This window comes from Ursus arctos, unplaced genomic scaffold (genome assembly GCF_023065955.2).
Source record: "Ursus arctos isolate Adak ecotype North America unplaced genomic scaffold, UrsArc2.0 scaffold_1, whole genome shotgun sequence".
Taxonomy (NCBI): domain Eukaryota; kingdom Metazoa; phylum Chordata; class Mammalia; order Carnivora; family Ursidae; genus Ursus; species Ursus arctos.
The window spans coordinates 86635135-86652791 of record NW_026622763.1 but is presented as its reverse complement, the minus strand read 5'-3'; the positions used below and the strand labels follow the sequence as shown (position 1 = coordinate 86652791).

The 17657-nt window shown below is 35.1% G+C and overlaps 1 protein-coding gene across 6 annotated transcripts in view; it reads right to left on the bottom strand.

The window, feature by feature from the left end:
* Positions 1–17657, bottom strand: part of SPAG16 (sperm associated antigen 16) — a 913718-nt gene that overhangs the window by 861088 nt on the left and 34973 nt on the right. For all 6 annotated transcript variants that reach the window (XM_026492020.4, XM_057304555.1, XM_044381193.3 and 3 more), the window contains one exon: positions 8799–8916. In XM_026492020.4, the coding sequence (XP_026347805.1) occupies positions 8799–8916 (118 nt within the window). The remainder of the gene's footprint in view (positions 1–8798; positions 8917–17657) is intronic.

The window sequence follows — 17657 nt, the reverse complement described above, 5'->3', positions numbered from 1 at the left end:
CTCATTATGTCTTTTTTATTATTATTATTTTATTTAAATTCAATTAATTAACATATAGTGTATTACTAGTTTCAGAGGTAGAGTTCAGTGATTCATCAGTTGTATATAACACCCAGTGCTCATGACATCACGTGCCCTCCTTAATACCCATCATCCAGTTATCCCATCCCCCCGCCCCTTCCAGCAACCCTCAGTTTGTTTCCTATGATTAAGGGTCTCTTATGGTTTGTCTCCCTCTCTGATTTCATCTTATTTTATTTTTCCCTCCCTTCCCCTATGCTCCTCTGTTTTGTGTCTTAAATTCTACATATGAGTGAAATCATATGATAAAGCCCCGAATCGCCAGGGAAATGTTGAAAAAGAAAACCAAAGCTGGTTGCATCACAATTCCGGACTCCAAGCTCTATTACAAAGCTGTAATCATCCAGACAGTATAGTACTGGCACAAAAACAGACATATATCAATGGAACAGAATAGAGAACCCAGAAATGGACCCCCAACTCTATGGCCAACTAATCTTCAACAAAGCAGGAAAGAATATCCAATGGAAAAAAGACAGCCTCTTCAACAAATAGTATTGGGAAAATTGAACAGCAACAAGCAAAAGACTGAAACTGGACCATTCTCTTACACCATATACAAAAATAGACTCAAAATGGATGAAAGACATCTAAATGTGAGACAGGAATCCATCAAAATCCTAGAGGAGAACACAGGCAGCAACCTCTTTGACCTCGGCTACAGCACCTTCTTACAAGACATGTCTCCAAAGACAAGGGAAAAAAGGCAAAAATGAATACTGGGACTTCATCAAGATAAAAAGCTTTTGCACAGCAAAGGAAACAGCTGACAAAACCAAAAGACAACCAACAGAATGGGAAAAGATATTTACAAATGTCTTATCAGATAAAGGGCTAGTATTCAAAACCTATAAAGAACTTATCAAAGTCATCGTGTCTTCTTAGCTTCCTCTGGACTGGGACAGTTTCTCGGACTTTCCCTCATTTTGATGATCTTAACAATTCTGAGTATTTGTCAGGTAATATTTTGGAGAATGTACATACATTTGGGTTTGTCTAATGTTTTCTCATGTTTAGATAGGAGTTATGGTTTTGAGGAGGAAGACCACAGAGTAGAAGTGTTATTAATAAGGCATCAAGGGTAATATCAACATGATTAAAGACTGATGATGATGTTAACCCTGATCACCTTTGTGAAGTAGTATTTGCCAGGTTTCTCTACTGTAAAATTACTCTTTCCCCCACTTCCACTGTACTTGTGGAAACAAGTCATTTAGTATAGCCAACAATGAACAGCTGAGGTGTTAAGCTCCACCTCCTTGAGGGAAAGATTATCTACATGTCATCTGAGATTCTTCTTTAAGAGAAATATTTTTATTTTCCCCCATTTACATACTTATCCATTTATTTATATCATTATGAACTCACAGATACTTATTTTATACTCTGGGTTATAATCCCACACTGTATTATTTATTTTGTTGCTCAAATTGTTCAAAATTTGACCATTGGGAGCTCCTTCAGAACGATTCCATTTCTTGATGTTTGACTGCTAACACTTTTTAAGCCTTACTTCCTACTTTCCTTACGGCCCCACACCTGAGCAAGCTGATATGAAAGCCTGGATGCTCCCTCCTTTACCACTGGTGGGAGATTCAAACCACCTAAGCCCCTCCTCCCACATAGGAACTCTCATCAGGCTCCCAAACCCTAACCACATCAAAAACCCCAAGCCAGTCTCCTTCCTTAGTTCTCTCAAGATGTCTCAGACCTGCACGTAAGGCATGTGCTGCTCTCCCCACAGAGCTCAATTATATAACATAAATGTTTCCATATCCTTTTGCTGTGTGCATTGCACAATCAGTTTCAACATCCAAACCAAATTTGATTGTTAGTCCATTTAGGAAGTGCCCTCGACAGTTCCTTTGTCCCTTGACATACTCTAATGTCTTGTTTGGTCCCTTCCTCCTTTCCCTTTCCCCCTTCCTTCTTTCCTCCCTTCCTTCCTTCCTTCCTTCCTTCCTTCCTTCCTTCCTTCCTCTCTCTCTCTTTTACTTTCTGAGTATCTCCTAACATTCTAGTGCAACAAGATGGGACAAATATTCCAGGTTCATTTTGTATTTTCCCTGCCCAGCCTATAATCAGCCACTTCTCCAAGGAGCTCTAACGTCCTTTTATTAGAGAACGGTATCAGAAACATATATCTATGCACCAGGTATACTCATTTGCTATTGGAGCATCATTACTTCTAGATTCTCTCAGCAGACAGACCTAGAAAATATATACATTTATTTTTTAGAATACCTCCTGAATTAGAGACCCATAATCCAAAAAAGGATAAAGTTTAACTTATTTATTTACACACACACACACTAACAAATTATATACCTTTTCAATCATAGGACTGTAATTCAGAATTTTGAACATTTTCAGTAATTTTGTAAAACAAAACAAATTATAGGTTTATCTATAAGATTTAAATAAATTTGGAAGTTGCTATACCATTACCTACCAAAAAAATTTGAAAACACATACTTCTTTTAGATTTTTGTCATCTCACAGTATACTTTCACTTTTACATACAAACTGAATATCACTTAAAAATTATAAATTCTAACCTTTCTTCTTGCAAGAGATTAGAGAGATATACATGTTTAAAGAGAATGATAGTGAGCTAAATGTTCATTAAGATAAGGTTTTTAAAGAAGTCATGATTAGGAATACAGATAAAAATTATAAGATACTTTCTACTGCTCCAAGCTCATATCCCAAAAGTTTTGGTTAGAAGTGACTTCTCAGAAGGGTGCCTGGGTGGCTCAGTAGGTTGAGCATCTGACTCGATTTTGGCTCAGGCCTGTGGTCTCTGGGTCATGAGACTGAGCCCAGTGTAGGGCTCCAAGCTCAGTGGGAAGTCTGCTTGAGATTCTCTCTCTCCCTTTTCCTTTGTCCCTCCCTCACTTCTCTAAAATAAATAAAAAAAAAAAAAAAAAGAAATGACTTCTCAGAGCATCACTGAAATAAAGCATACACTGGAAATAAAGATGTAATCAAAAAATAAGCATAAAAGTTGATGTATCTTTCATGTTAAATCATAGAGGAACTTTGCATATATTTTAATATAGTTTCACTTTCAAAATTTTTTAATAAATTCATTCTATAGTTCATAACACATTAATAGATTGAAGTTAAAAGGTTAATCCAAGACTGTATATCCAGGTATACTTGATATGAATGTTTCAACAGGAAAGGAAAAAAAAAAAAAGACTTGGGTGGTAATAAACCATTTTTTGTATGAAACATTCTCAAAAAGTTCAGCTCATTAAATAGAACCTTGGCTTGTAGTCCAACGATAAAGATGATAAAACTGAGACTATACTGTCTGTCCTAATTTGAAGAATGTACTAATTGATCTTAGGATTAGCCTGGAGTAAGGGATATCTGACAGCCATTTTGGCCACTCAGCATCTTGGGTTCATTAATCGTGAGCCTCCCATCTTTCAGTATAGATATGAAATACTTTTTTAAATTTTATTCATCCTCTCTTGTAACTCGGATGCTAACTATACCACATAGGCTCCATCGATCATGTGTGCCCATTTTGGATCCTGAACAAAATCTGATGACATGAGAAACCATGTATAATACAGAATTCATCCTGAGAATGGCAGTTGCCACATCCAGTTTCCACTGACAGCAATAAAACAGATCTGGAAGGACATACAAATACCCAGTATATTGGCATTGTCCATGGTGAAAACTATGGTGGGCAGAAATGGCACCTTCTACTCAAATCCTACTATGTCAAATCAATCTACTGTCTTAAACAGGTAGATGTGATAGAGAGAGGAAAGCTATTTCTAAATCCAAACTTCTCCTTTTTAAATAACAGGAAATAAACTCTAGAAATTTTCAAATAGTATTTTCCAAATTGGATTTTTGTTTGGTTGTTGCTGTTGTCATTGTTTAGAGTAATAATGAAGCTATTATATTAAGGTATGTTCCCTCTAAAACACCTTTGTTCAGAGTTTTGATCATGAATGGACGTTGTACCTCGTCAAACTTGTTCTGATTCTACTGAGATGACTGTATAGTTTTCATCCTTTCTATTCTTAATGTGATCTGTCACATTGATTGATTTCTTAATATTGAACCATCTGTACACCTCTGGAATAAATCTCACTTGATCATGGTTAATGATTTCTTTTAATGTATTGTTGGACTCAGTTTGCTAATATTTTGTTGAAAATTTTTGCATCTGTGTTCATCAATTGACCTGTAGTTTTCTTTTTTTCTAAATGTTTTTGTTTGGTTTTGATATCAAGGTAATGTTGGCCTCATAGAATGAATTTGGAAGCTTTCCTTCTAATATTTTTTTAAATAGTTTGAGAAGAATAGGTATTACTTCTTTAAATGTTTGGTAGAATTTACCTGTGAAGCCATCTGGTCCTGAACTTTTATTTGTTGGGAGTTTTTCTTTATTACTAATTCAATTTCATTGTTAGTAATCTATCTGTTAAAATTTCTAATTCTTCCTGATTCAGTTTTGAAAGTTTACATGCTTATGGAATTTATGCATTTCTTCTAGGTTGTCCAAAATTTGGCATACAAATTTTTACGACATTGTCTTATGACAATGTATTTCTGTGATGTTGGTCATTATTCTTATTCATTTCCATTTTTTTATTTGATCCTTTCTCTTTTTCTTGATGAGCCTGGCTAAAGGTGTATCAATTTTGCTTACCTTTCCAAAAAACCAGCTCCTGGTTTTATTGATCTTCTCTATTTTTTGGTCTCTATTTCATTCATTTCTGCTCTAATCTTTATTAATAATTACTTTCCTTCTACTGCTTTTAGGCTTTGTTTGTTCTTTTTTAGATCCTTTAGGTGTGAGGTTAGGTTGTGTAGTTGAGATTTTTCTTATTTCACGAAGTTTATTGCTATAAACTTCCCTCTTAGAACAGTCTTGCTGCATCCCAGAGATTTTGGACCCTTGTGTTTTCATTGTCATCTGTCTCCTTGTGTTTTTTATTTCATATTTAATATCTTGGTTGACACTTTCAATTGTTTAGTAGCATGTTATTTAGCCTCTATGTATTTTTGTTCTTTCCAGATTTTTTCTTATGATTTCTAGTTTCATACCATGTAGCTAGGAAAGATGCATGATCTAATGTCAATCTTTTTAAACTTATTGAGACTTGTTTTGTGGCCTAACATGTGATCTATTCTGGAGAATGTTCCACATGCTCTTGAAAAGAATATGCATTCTACTGCTTAGAATTTAACAAAACAAAACATGAATGTAGGGGAAAGAAGAAAAAAAAGAGAGAGGGAGGCAAACTATATGAGACTCTTAACTGTAGAAAACAAACTCAGGGTTGCTGGAAGGGAGGTAGGCAGGGGACGGGCTAAATGGGTGATGGGTATTAAGGAGGGCACTTGCTATAATGAGCACTGGATGTTATACGTAAGTGATGAATCACTAAATAACACTCCTGAAACTAATACTACACTATATGTTAATTAACTAAAATTTAAATTAAAATTTGAAATTAAAAAAAAAACTTAGAGAAACTGATAAAAATAAATTGTATCTATTAATAATACCCTGTGACAACAGGTGTAGATTAGGACTGCCTGGAATAAATGTGGATGCAGAGTGACTGATAATGTAGAAGAGGACAGGAAGATATTCCATCTAACAAAGAAGTATAAAAGGCCCTATGCCTGAGAGGGAGAAGAAGTAAGCATTCATATATGAGTAATCCATTTCACCTTTCAAGCTAAAAATCCAAGTGTGGCTGGTTGGGAAAAAAAGGACACAGAAAGTCAGATAATTCAAAGATTCTCCAAGTATAGACTAAACTTGCTCCCAGCTTCTTAGGGAATAATCTAGGAAAATTGACAGTCTCTTAAAAAGACCTTCATATTTTGCATTGTGCTGGAAAACCATAATATCCTTCAGGTGGTGCCTGGACATTGATTGAAGATAATAGGTCTGTGTAGATAGACCTTAAGTGGTTTCCAAATTGCCCACAGGTTGAATTAGCAGTGTAGGAAAATCAGAAGTCTCAACTTGTCTCAGTGAAGTACATGAAAACGTTACCATTTTAGCACTTAACCAGAAAAAGGAGGAGTCAGGATGATGAGGCTATAGATATTAAGGAACTCAGAGATGCTGTGACAGAAGCCATGGATTTAGCAAGGTATATCAGGTTCCCACTCAAAAGAACTACCTAGAACCATGTACCTCAACACCAGGAATATGACCATTTAAATAGTCACACTGCACTAGCAAGTGAAGGCCAAGCATGTAGGCTTCAAGCCATATGGATATATAAGTGCCCCTTGTTGTTGGAACCACCTGGGAAAGAATGAGAAGATGTGATTCAAAGACAAAAAATTAACACTGATACATTTTAGCTCAACAGTTAATATAGCATTCAGATACCATGCGTTAAACTCAAAGAAACTATTTTAACCCAGGAAGACCTGGATAGTCTTTAATAGCAGGTTCTTTTTTCTTTGTCTTCAGCAGAAGTAGGGGTTCAAAGATTAAAAAAAAAAAAAACTTGCAGATAATACAATTCTTTGCTAATATGAACAACAGTGTATAAAATTCAACCCTGTCTCATACAGTGATTTAATTTTTTAAACAAGTTTCCACTTTTAGACACATATCAAACATAAGGCAAGTAATCTGATCTCTGTTTAATAGGTAAGAAAACAGATATATAAGTAAAATGACCTGAATGCTCATATGACTACTGTTCAGCCAGCTGGGACTCACACGTACACTCCCAATCTTTAGTTCTTCTAACTAAACCAGTGAGAAACAATCTGAAACTCAAAGAGTGTATGTGACCTAAATATGTTCTCAAAAAGGCCTTTGATCTAACCTCAGACATTCAACTCATATTAAAGATAGGGGAATTGATGGTCTTTTCAGGAAGATAACTTAGCCCTATTTACACATAAAATAAGTGTAGATCCAGTGTAGGACAGGTTGCAGATACAGAAATCAAAAATCAAGGGAGGAGTGTAAGCACTTGCTAGCATGGATTCCTGGAAGACCCTAGTGTCCTTTTTTTTTTCTTTTTTTAAAGATTTTATTTATTTATTTATTTGACAGAGAGAGAGAGACAGCCAGCGAGAGAGGGACCACAAGCAGGGGGAGTAGGAGAGGAAGAAGCAGGCTCCCAGCAGAGGAGCCTGATGCGGCGCCTGGTCCCATAACGCCGGGATCACGCCCTGAGCTGAAGGCAGATGCTTAAGGACTGAGCCACCCAGGCGCCCCGACCCTAGTGTCCTTGAATAGTGAATCTCAGTTTGTGTGGTCTGTCAGAGGTGTCAAAGTATACATGATCTTTTGGGAATATATGGCCAGATCACAGATGGATTCCTCCCTGGAGAAGGATAATAGTGAGATAAGTATGTGACCAGGGAATAAAGAGAATAAGATGGATAGCAAAAGTCTAAGCAGGGTCTGTGGCAGGATAAGAAGCAGACACAACCTAAATCTAGCACGAAGTACTCCAAGAGTTGTGTCTTTTGTTGGGATACTGGGGAGAGGGGTTAGATGAAAAGGAGCAAGGAGATGAAATTCTGAAGGTTTGTCATATAATGCCATAAAAGTGTAAATTTTTATTAAACTCCTTTTATGCAATATTACCAATAATACAATTCAGACATTCAAGAATACAAAATTAAAATTCAAGCACAAAGAAGCATGAACACAAGTAATGTTTAGCATTTTAGTAGCTAAGAATTACACTCAAAAATGGGCAAAATACAACTTGATTAAAGCATGTCTTAACACTAAAATCATTCAAGGAAGAATAAAACCATCATGCAAGCTATTGTAGTTTCTGAAAGTTTGGCCAAAAATGAAAATTTACAGAAAACAATAAAAGAATGTTAAGCATAGTTGCACTTTTATATTTTCTAACAAGCTGTTAGATACTTTTTAAGTGGCCCATAAACATTTTGTTTTACCTTTCTTGAATTATATACCAGAAGTTCCTCATCACTGTCCCAGGCCCATGCAAAAACCCCCAGGAAGAATGGAAAAGGGTGTTGACAGTAGAAATTATGGAAATTGAGTCCAAAACTAGAGGTGTCAAATATTCATATGGGGGTAAATTCCATATAAGTTTCACAATATTAAAAAAAGGCAGATCAATGTGGCTATACTTTATATATGAGAAATCTGAGTTCAAAGTGTTTAAGGCCCATGTTTACAGGTGTCAAAGTTAGCATTTAAACCCAAGTTTGGGGATACCTTGGTGGCTCAGTCTGTTAAGTGTCTGTCTTTACTCAGGTCATGATCCCAGGGTCCTGGGATCGAAACTCACATCAAGCTCCTTGCTCAGCAGGGAGCCTGTTTCTTCCTCTGCCTGCTGTTCCCCCCTACTTGTGCTCTTTCTCTCCCTCTGACAAGTAAATAAATAAAATCTAAAGAAAACCCCAAACAACAACAAAAGCCCATAAAAATAAATAAATAAACCCAAGTTTGACCTCAATGGCTGAGTTTTTTCCTCTAACTATACTTTATATCTCCTATAAATTTATGTTGTAATTAAATGTTTAGCTTTGTAATAATCTTTATAGGTTTAAAATAAACAAAATAATTTTTATGAATATTTCCAAATGAATCTTTTACAACATAACTGTTGAAAACCTTTCAAGATTTATCTCAGAAATAAAACCAATATTTCTACTTATATTATTAAAAAATAAATGGTTAAAATCATTTCAGGTGGTTTTGATGGCCTCTTTACCTGCCCAACTGCTCTGTCTCTTTCCAGAGAGGTTAGCATTTTCTGCTTCAGTAACGCGTGATGCTTCTCATGTAACACCCTGATAGCTGGTTCATACGATGCATAATGTAACTTTAACCTATGAAAAATAAAGGGCATCTTAAAGGGTAATTGAGTTAAATCAGTGATTTCCATCTAACATCTAAACCCTTCTCTCTCTCCTCTCTCTTTTTGCAGTCAAATAAAAATGAATAACCATATAAAGGTCAACATAATAAGCCAAGAATTGCCAGAAATACTACCTGGTATGCTACTTCCCTAAACATGGTAGAAACAAGGAAGACAGATTTCTTTTGAGTTAACTAGTTTTCTATTTCCTACCAACAGTTTTGTTATATTCAAGCACGTAGTGAGATTGCTATTCACTGCGAGAAAAACTTGCAGTTTCTTTAATCAATTCAGAAACAATTGTCAAAAAGACAACGGCTCCAAACAATGGAAGATTAAACAGAAAGAGTGTCATTCACATCAAAATAAAGGATGGTCTTGAAAACAAGTTTGATTAACTTGTATTAAGAAAATTAAGTATAAAAATATTTCATTATCTTATGGGAGAAATAATTCAACTCAACATATAAGCACCTTTAAGAAACTGTTTTATTTGAAAATGCCTTCAAAATATATTTTTTTTTACCTTTTTTACTTAAGTGTAATTTACCTGGAATAAAACATACAGAGCTTAAATGTTATAGTTCAGAGTTTTCAGAAATATGCATGCCCAGGTAGTCCACATTATTATCAAAATATAGAGCATTTCTAATGCCTCAGGAGATTCTAGAACTTCATATATTTGGAATCATAGAATATGTTCTCTTATGTAACAACCAACATCACAGAAATACAAACAATTTTAAGAGATTATGAAAAACTATATGCCAACAAATTGGATAACCTGGAAGAAATGGATAAATTCCTAGAAACAAACTGTGAAAACTGAAACAGGAAGAAGTAGAAAATTTGAACATACTGATAACCAGCAAAGAAACTGAATCAATAATCAAAAAACTCCCAAAAAGCAAAAGCCCAGGACAGATGGCTTCCTAGGCAAATTCTCCTAAACATTTCAAGAAAAGTTAATACCTATTCTTCTCAAACTATTACAAAAAATAGAAAAGGAAGGAAAACTTCCAAATTCATTCCATGAGGCCAGAAACTGACTTCTTTCACTCAGCATGTTTTTTAGATTCTTCCAGGCTGTTGTGTATATCAGTAACTCATTTCTTTTTATTGTGAGTCATATTCCCTTGTATGTATATTCTACCATGTGTTTATTCAAAAATTCTGCTGATGAAGAACTGATTTGTTTTTAACTTGGGGCCATTATGAATAAGGTTACTATGAACATTCTTACACAAAGTCATAGAAGATATTTTTTGGTTCTCTTTCTCTTAGAAAAAATACCTAGGAGTTGAATTGCTGGGTTCTAATTTATACTTCCAACAGCAATATATGACAGCCTTGGTTACTCTACCTCTCTGGCAACATTTGGTGATTAGTCTATCTAGTCTTGTCAATTTTATTATCAACTTAATCAGTTTTATTATGTTTTCAAACCAACATATGATTTCATTTATTTTCGTATATTTGTTCATTTTTCTTTATCCCTTTGCTAGCTTATTGGTTTCTGATCTTTTTATTATTTCTTTTTCTTTCTCTGCATTTAATTGGGGTTTTTTTTGAGCATCTAAGGTACAAGATTATATTATTAGCATAAAATTTTCTTCTCTAATATAAACATTTAAAACTATCAATTTAAAAAAATAAAAAAATTAAACTATCAATTTTATCTTAAGCACTGCTTTGGCTGCATCCCACTATTTTTAATATGCTGCATCTTCAGCCATTCATATCGAAATACTTTCTCACTTCCTTCTTTGACTCATGGACTACTTAGAACTATGTTACTTAATTGCCAAATATTTGGGAATTTTCCAGAGAGCTTTTTGTCATTGATTTTTAATTTAATTTGGTTGTGGTCAGAGAATGTATTTTGTATGACATCAATTCTTTGAAATATATAGAGACTTGTTTTATGGCTGAGCATACAACCTATTTTGTGCACATGAAAAGTCCAAAGTAGAATTCAAGAAATGTCAATTACATTCAATTAATTGATGCCTTATTCTATAGACTTAAGAGACTTTTTGCCTATTTTTCTAATAATTGCTAAAAGAGGAATGCTAAAATCTCCAATTGTAACTGTAGAAATATCTATTTTTATGTTTTATCAGATTTTGCTTCATATATTTTGAAGCTCTTATATTAAAGGCATGCATATTATGATGTCCTGATAAATTGACTCTTTTTTATCTTATTGAAATGGCCTTTTTTTGTCTGATTCTCAGGATGACCCTGAGATGTTGTTTCTGTATCCTTTCTCTTTAGGCCGGTAGGCATGCAGAGGTGGCTCTCTTTCCCTAGAGAGAGCTAACACCTTAGCTGTGCTGCAAACTGCAGTAGAGGTATCTTCCCCAAAAGGTAAATGATGCTCTCCTGAAGTCGGCCCTACCTCTCTCCTAACTGCCTAGCTAATGGTTTGGTAAGGGAGAAAAGAAAATATACATCCAAACTGCTGTAAGAATTAATCATATATGAGCAAGAACCAAAAAGCACCCCAGAGACTGGATTTTGAGATGCTAAAAAGGGCTATAACCTAAGACTGGATAAACAATAATTTACTTAAGATGCTGGATTTTACAAGTACTGAAACAAGTACTCTAGTAGACGTAATAAAAGTCACTGCTGAGGTGACTCTTAGAAACTTAGAAAAAGTGATAGGCTAACACTCAGAAAAGTGAAAATGTCTTGAGTTGCCCTACTGACAAAGAGTAGAAAAGAAACTCTATAACACCACAGCAATTATACACTGTGATGACAACCCCCATTCTTCCACAAAATTACCTATACCATTTACTTGTGTGACTATGTACTGGGAAAAGATATTTTAAGAAGTTATTATTAATATCCACAAACCCAGAGTGACATATCACAGCCCCTACGTTAGAAAGGGATTTACAGAGGCCAGAGAATAAGTAGCATCATGGCTAAGGTCTGGCTCAAAGTGGGCTTATTTGGTCCATGTACCTACCCAATGATCAATCCCAGATTCCTTGAATAAATAATTTTAAGTGATATATGAGGCAGCTGGAGTTCAGAAAGTCAAAGTTGAGAAAGTCACTCCAATATCTTCTTCTGACATAGGATAGACTACTTGAAATTGCCTCACAGGCACAATTCTGTTAATTTTTTTAGTCTTTTTTTTTTTTTTTTTTTTTGGTCTGAGGTTCTGTAAACTCTTTTCAGCTTCTTTCCTTAGTGAATTTTTTGTTGCAAATACGTTTTTCAGTTTGAGAACTTCTATTTGGTTCTGTTTATAGTTCCCATTTCACTTCTGCTATTTCCCAACTGTTCACTCATTATATTATTTTCTTTAAAATTCTAAATATTTCATAAGAGCTGTTTTAAAGTCTTCATCTACTAATTCCATTATTTCTGTCATTTCTGGGTCTATTTCTACTTTTTCCTGGATGTGGGACACATTTTCCTGCTTCTATATATGTTATATATATTATCATATGTTGGACATATATTTATCTGAACTTTGTTCTCTTCCTTTAAAGTTTTGTTCTGGCAGACAGTTAATTTACTGATGAGCAGTTTTCAAAGCTTACTTTTAATCTTTTATTAAGGCAAGTTTAAAGTAGTTCCTTCTCTAGGGCTAGAATAGCTCTGCTCCTATGCCATGGTTTATCAAGATTCTTTTTTTTTTTTTAAGATTGTGTTTATTTATTGGAGAGAGTGAGAGAAAGAGAGTATGAGTGGGGTGGGGTAGAGGGAGAAGTAGGCTCCCCACCGAGCGGGGAGCCTGATGTGGGGCTCGATCCCAAGACCCTGGGATCATGACCTGAGCTGAAGACAGACACTTAACTGACCGAGTCACCCAGGTTTATCAACGGTCTTAACTGAATGAGGTTCCTCCACTGTAGCGGGTCAGAACTCCTTTATCTGCAAACTCTGAAATCTCCATTTAGTTCCCAGTTTCCGAGCAGCATCATTCTCTCGCTATTCCACAACTTAGTACTTGGTCAAAGATTAAAGGGAACTACTACAAATATTTCTTAAATCCCTTTCATGCACCTCCCACCTTTTGTGTATCCTATCCCACAAATTCCAGTTCCCTTGGCATCCCTGAGATCAGATCTCTGCCTCATCAGTTAATCAAGACTACTGTGCTCTATGTTCTACTTTGTTACACTATTGTCTGAATAGTACTTCTGGGCCAAAACCTGAGGTGATCATGCCGCTCACGTTGAATGGTTCCCTTCTCTTAAGCATCACAGTCCTACTCTGCCAATTTTCTAACATCAGAAAAAAACAGCTGCCAAAAATTTTATTCAGCTTTGTAGTTCATTACAGTTGAAGAGCTCATCTATTACCAGCTGGAAAGCTAGTTCTATACCAGTTACTCTGACATGGCTGCAAGCAGAAGAACATACAAATAATTTTAAATGTTTTTCTATTAAAAAAAATAAGAGGACACCTGGGTGGTTCAGTCAGTTAAGCCTGACTTCGACTCAGGTCATGATCTCGGCATCCTGGAATGGAGCTCCAAGTCAGGCTCTATGCTCATCAGGGAGTCTGTTCGTCCTCCCCCAATCCCTTTCCTCTCCTCCCCCACTTGTATGGCTCTCTCTCAAATAAAAAAAAAAAAAATCTTTAAAAAAATAAAATGAGTCCTTGTTTTGCACAGTATTTTCATGAAAGTATAAAAGTCATTGATTTGTAAAGTCATATTTATCTTAACATAATTTATTATTATACCTCACTGCTGAAAGCAATAAAACCTAAGCTAAACTAAAGTTACATACACATTTGATATATATATAATGTGTATTAAAATTCAACCATATTCAGCAAAGCATGAGAGAGTAATAAGACAAGAATGTAAGTAGTATGTACAGTTCTATCCCCCATTCCTTTTAATGTGCTTAACATATATACACTTTGCTCTTTACCACACACTTCCATGAATATTATATTTTATAAACTCATATTCAGGTACAGAGTTATATACACAAAACAATGTGTACTGTAATTTGTGGACAAAGGAAGGATTGTTATTATTGATGGAACAATTTTTCCTGTATTTACTAATTTTACCATCTAATTCATTCATGGGCTATGGCTTGATAATACTCTATCCCAAGAATTAGCATCATGTAGAACACCACTAGAATATAACAAGGAAAAAATATTCAAAAAAAATTTCTGTTGGCAAGGATACAGAGAAACATGAACCCTCTTACACTGATGGTGCAAATGCAAACTGGTGCAGCCATTCTGGAAAACAGTATGGAGGTTCCTCAAAAAGTTAAAAATAGAACTACCTTATGACCTAGCAATTACACTACTAGATATTTACCTAAAGGATACAAAAATACTGATTCTAAGGGGCACATGCACCCCGATGTTTATAGCAGCACCATCAACAACAGCCAAATTATGGAAAGAGCCCAAATGTTCATCAACTGGTGAATGGATAAAGATGTGTTGTGTGCGCGCGCACACACACACAAACGCACACAACTGGAATATCACTCAGCCTCAAAAAGAATGAAATCTTGACATTTGCAACAACGTGGATGGAACTGGAGTGTATTATGCTAAGCAAAATAAGTCAATCAGAGAAGGACAAATACCATAGGACTTCATTCATATGGAATTTAAGAAACAGAACAGATGAACATAGGGGAAGGGGGAAAAAAGAGAGAGGGAGGAAACCATAAGAGACTCTTAACTATAGAAAACAAACTGACATTTGCTGGAGGGGAGTTAGGCTAAATGGATGATGGATATTAAGGAGGACGCTTGTTGTGATGAGCACTGGGTGTTATATATAAGTGATGAATCACTAAATTCTACTCCTAAAACCAATATCACACTATATGTTAACTAACTAGAATTAAAATAAAAACTTGAAACAAACAAAAACCTTCTGTTTAGTCAGTCTGAAAGAGTGTGTCTGTTTTGTAAGTTCCATAAGTAGCTCATAATTCATCTGCTTATAAGTTCTAACTTTTGATATTGATAATTCTGAAAATAAGTAAATTCATAAGATACTCATGTTAAATGAGAACTACTATAAAGCTGATAGGTAAAATCAACTAAGTATTCACTTAATTAAACAATTTACAGAAAAAATTAAGACTGATGTTTTGTAGTTTACAGTGAAAGGAATATAGATATATAACTGAAATATTTGGGTAAAATATTAACATAGAGAACTTAGACTCTAATTTAGCCTCGCATGAAAACCACTCTTTCCTTATACTTGATTTATTATGCAATGGTATAACTATCAGACAAGGTGTTCACCAGTGATTAACTTCATCTCTAGTTTTTTTGTGACTCTGATGATATCATTGAAACTTTGTTTTAGGTCCTTAGAAACACAAGTGATTCAGTCAAATGGTTAAATGGAGACATTATTCTTAATGATTAAATGTGGAAATAAAGGCTAGCTGAATACACGAATGTTAATTATATTACAGTGTAACGTGGATTTCTTCATCAGGACCCCTAAAGATTACAAAAATTATAATCCGAAAATGCTGAATTTTTACATGAAATGAATTACAATAGCATTCCCTTTAAACATACTAGGAAATTTAACAAGTATGATACATTTTTAAACATGGGCTAGAGACGCAAGAAAAAAAAAAACAATTTAAAAAACTCAAACAATTTACTAAAGAGTAGAATACCCAAGCAGCAACAGTGAACAATCATCATATTTCAGCTGCCACAACTGGATACAAACGTGTTCTTAAACTGTTTTGTACCCAAGTAACTGAAGTACTGAAACCTGTTTGAATTAGCACAGATAGTGGGAATAGAGTCAAACCTGTGATCTTTTCCATGAAAGAATGTGCTGTGATTCAAACTCACTTACTGTATGTGTGTGTGCATACACACACAAACTATTAAAATACCTCTGGGCTTTTCATCTGGGTAAATGGGTGGCTCACCCTAATGAAGGCACAACAATTATTTATCTTTGGACAAGAAAAAGCTTAGCTGGGGCGCCTGGGTGGCTCAGTCGTTAAGCGTCTGCCTTCAGCTCAGGGCGTGATCCCAAAGTCCTAGGATCGAGCCCCACATCAGGCTCTTCCGCTGGGAGCCTGCTTCTTCCTCTCCCACTCCCCCTGCTTGTGTTCCCTCTGTCACTGGCTGTCTCTCTCTAATAAATAAATAAAATCTTTAAAAAAAAAGGAAACAAAAAGCTTAGCAACCTTTAAAGGACTTCTACATGACCAGTAGGAACCACAGGCCCCTATAGTGTCCTGAGTGTAGAACAATTCCCAAATTTAAAGAATGTATTTTTTTTTAAGATTTTATTTATTTGACAAAGAGAGACAGCGAGAGAGAGAACATAAGCAAGGGGTGTGTGAGAGGGAGAAGCAGGCTTCTCGCCGAGCAGGGAACCAGGCGCCCCTAAATCATGTGTTTTAAAACAAAATACAATATACAGTTCTGAAAGACCTGTATAAAAATGCGAAAGGGAAATCTAGATAAAGTAGTATATATTCAACATACACTTTCCATGTTATGGTATATGCAAAAAAATTACCATGTATTATGTTCAATGTACTGTATCAAGTATTTATACATATTGATCCAAAATATATTATCAACATTGTTAAGGATAAGAAACAAAACACAGTGGACATCTAAAGGTAAGTGGTGAAGCCAGGCTTCCAATGTTTACAAGACACCAAAATCCAAGGTCCTTCCATTATACTGTACTACTTCTCAGTTACTGTTTAAGTTAAAAGGGTAACAAATCATTTTGAACATTTCTTCTGAATTTCTCTGGACTGAGAACAATTTTATGAACCAAAAAATGCAAACCAAAATATTAGACCAAAAGAACTGGTTAATGTCAAAGAATAAACATTCTCAAGATCCTTTTTTTTAAGTTAATGCAATGTCCCTCTAAATGGTGCTTTATTCCTACAGACACTTAATTTAAGAAAAGTAAGAAAAACTCCAGTTTCTACAATTTATTAAGTTTAAGTACATTGATTCTGAAGCTTCATGGAACTGCTATAATTTAGAAATCATAATAGCCACAATAACCATAATCACCTACAGAATATAGCAACTGTCATTACCATCCCTAAACTGTGTTGTCCCATACAGTAGCTATAGCTAAATGTGGCTTTTTAAATTTAAACTTAATTAAATAAAATTAGAAATGGGGTGCCTAGCTTGCACAGTCAGTTACGCATTTGCTTTCCGCTCAGGTCATGATCCCAGAGTCTTGGGATCAAGTCCCACATTGGGCTCTCTGCTCAGCAGGGAGCCTGCTTCTCCCTCTCTCTCTGCCTGCCATTCCCCCTACTTGTGCTCTTTCTGTCAAATAAATAAAATCATAAATAAATAAATAAATAAATAAATAAAATTAGAAATCTTATCCCTTAGTTATGCTAGTCACATGGCCAGTGTTTAACAGCACATGTGACTTAGTAGCTATTGTATTAGACAGTACACATATAGAATATTTACAACATCACAGAAAGTTCTATTGGACAGCACTGCCCTAGAACAAATAAAGGAAAATTTTCGTTAAGGATTATAAATTATTTTCTTGGTTTTTGTTTTATTTTGAGGGGTAGTTTCTTTCTTCAATTTGGAAGTAGGAGAGGAAGGGAGGAGGAAAAATCAAACTGAGTAATATTTTTTAAATGATTTCTAAAAACCTTTGCATAAATCCAAGGTCATTCGGTACATACACCCCCTCCACCTCACCCTTGTCAA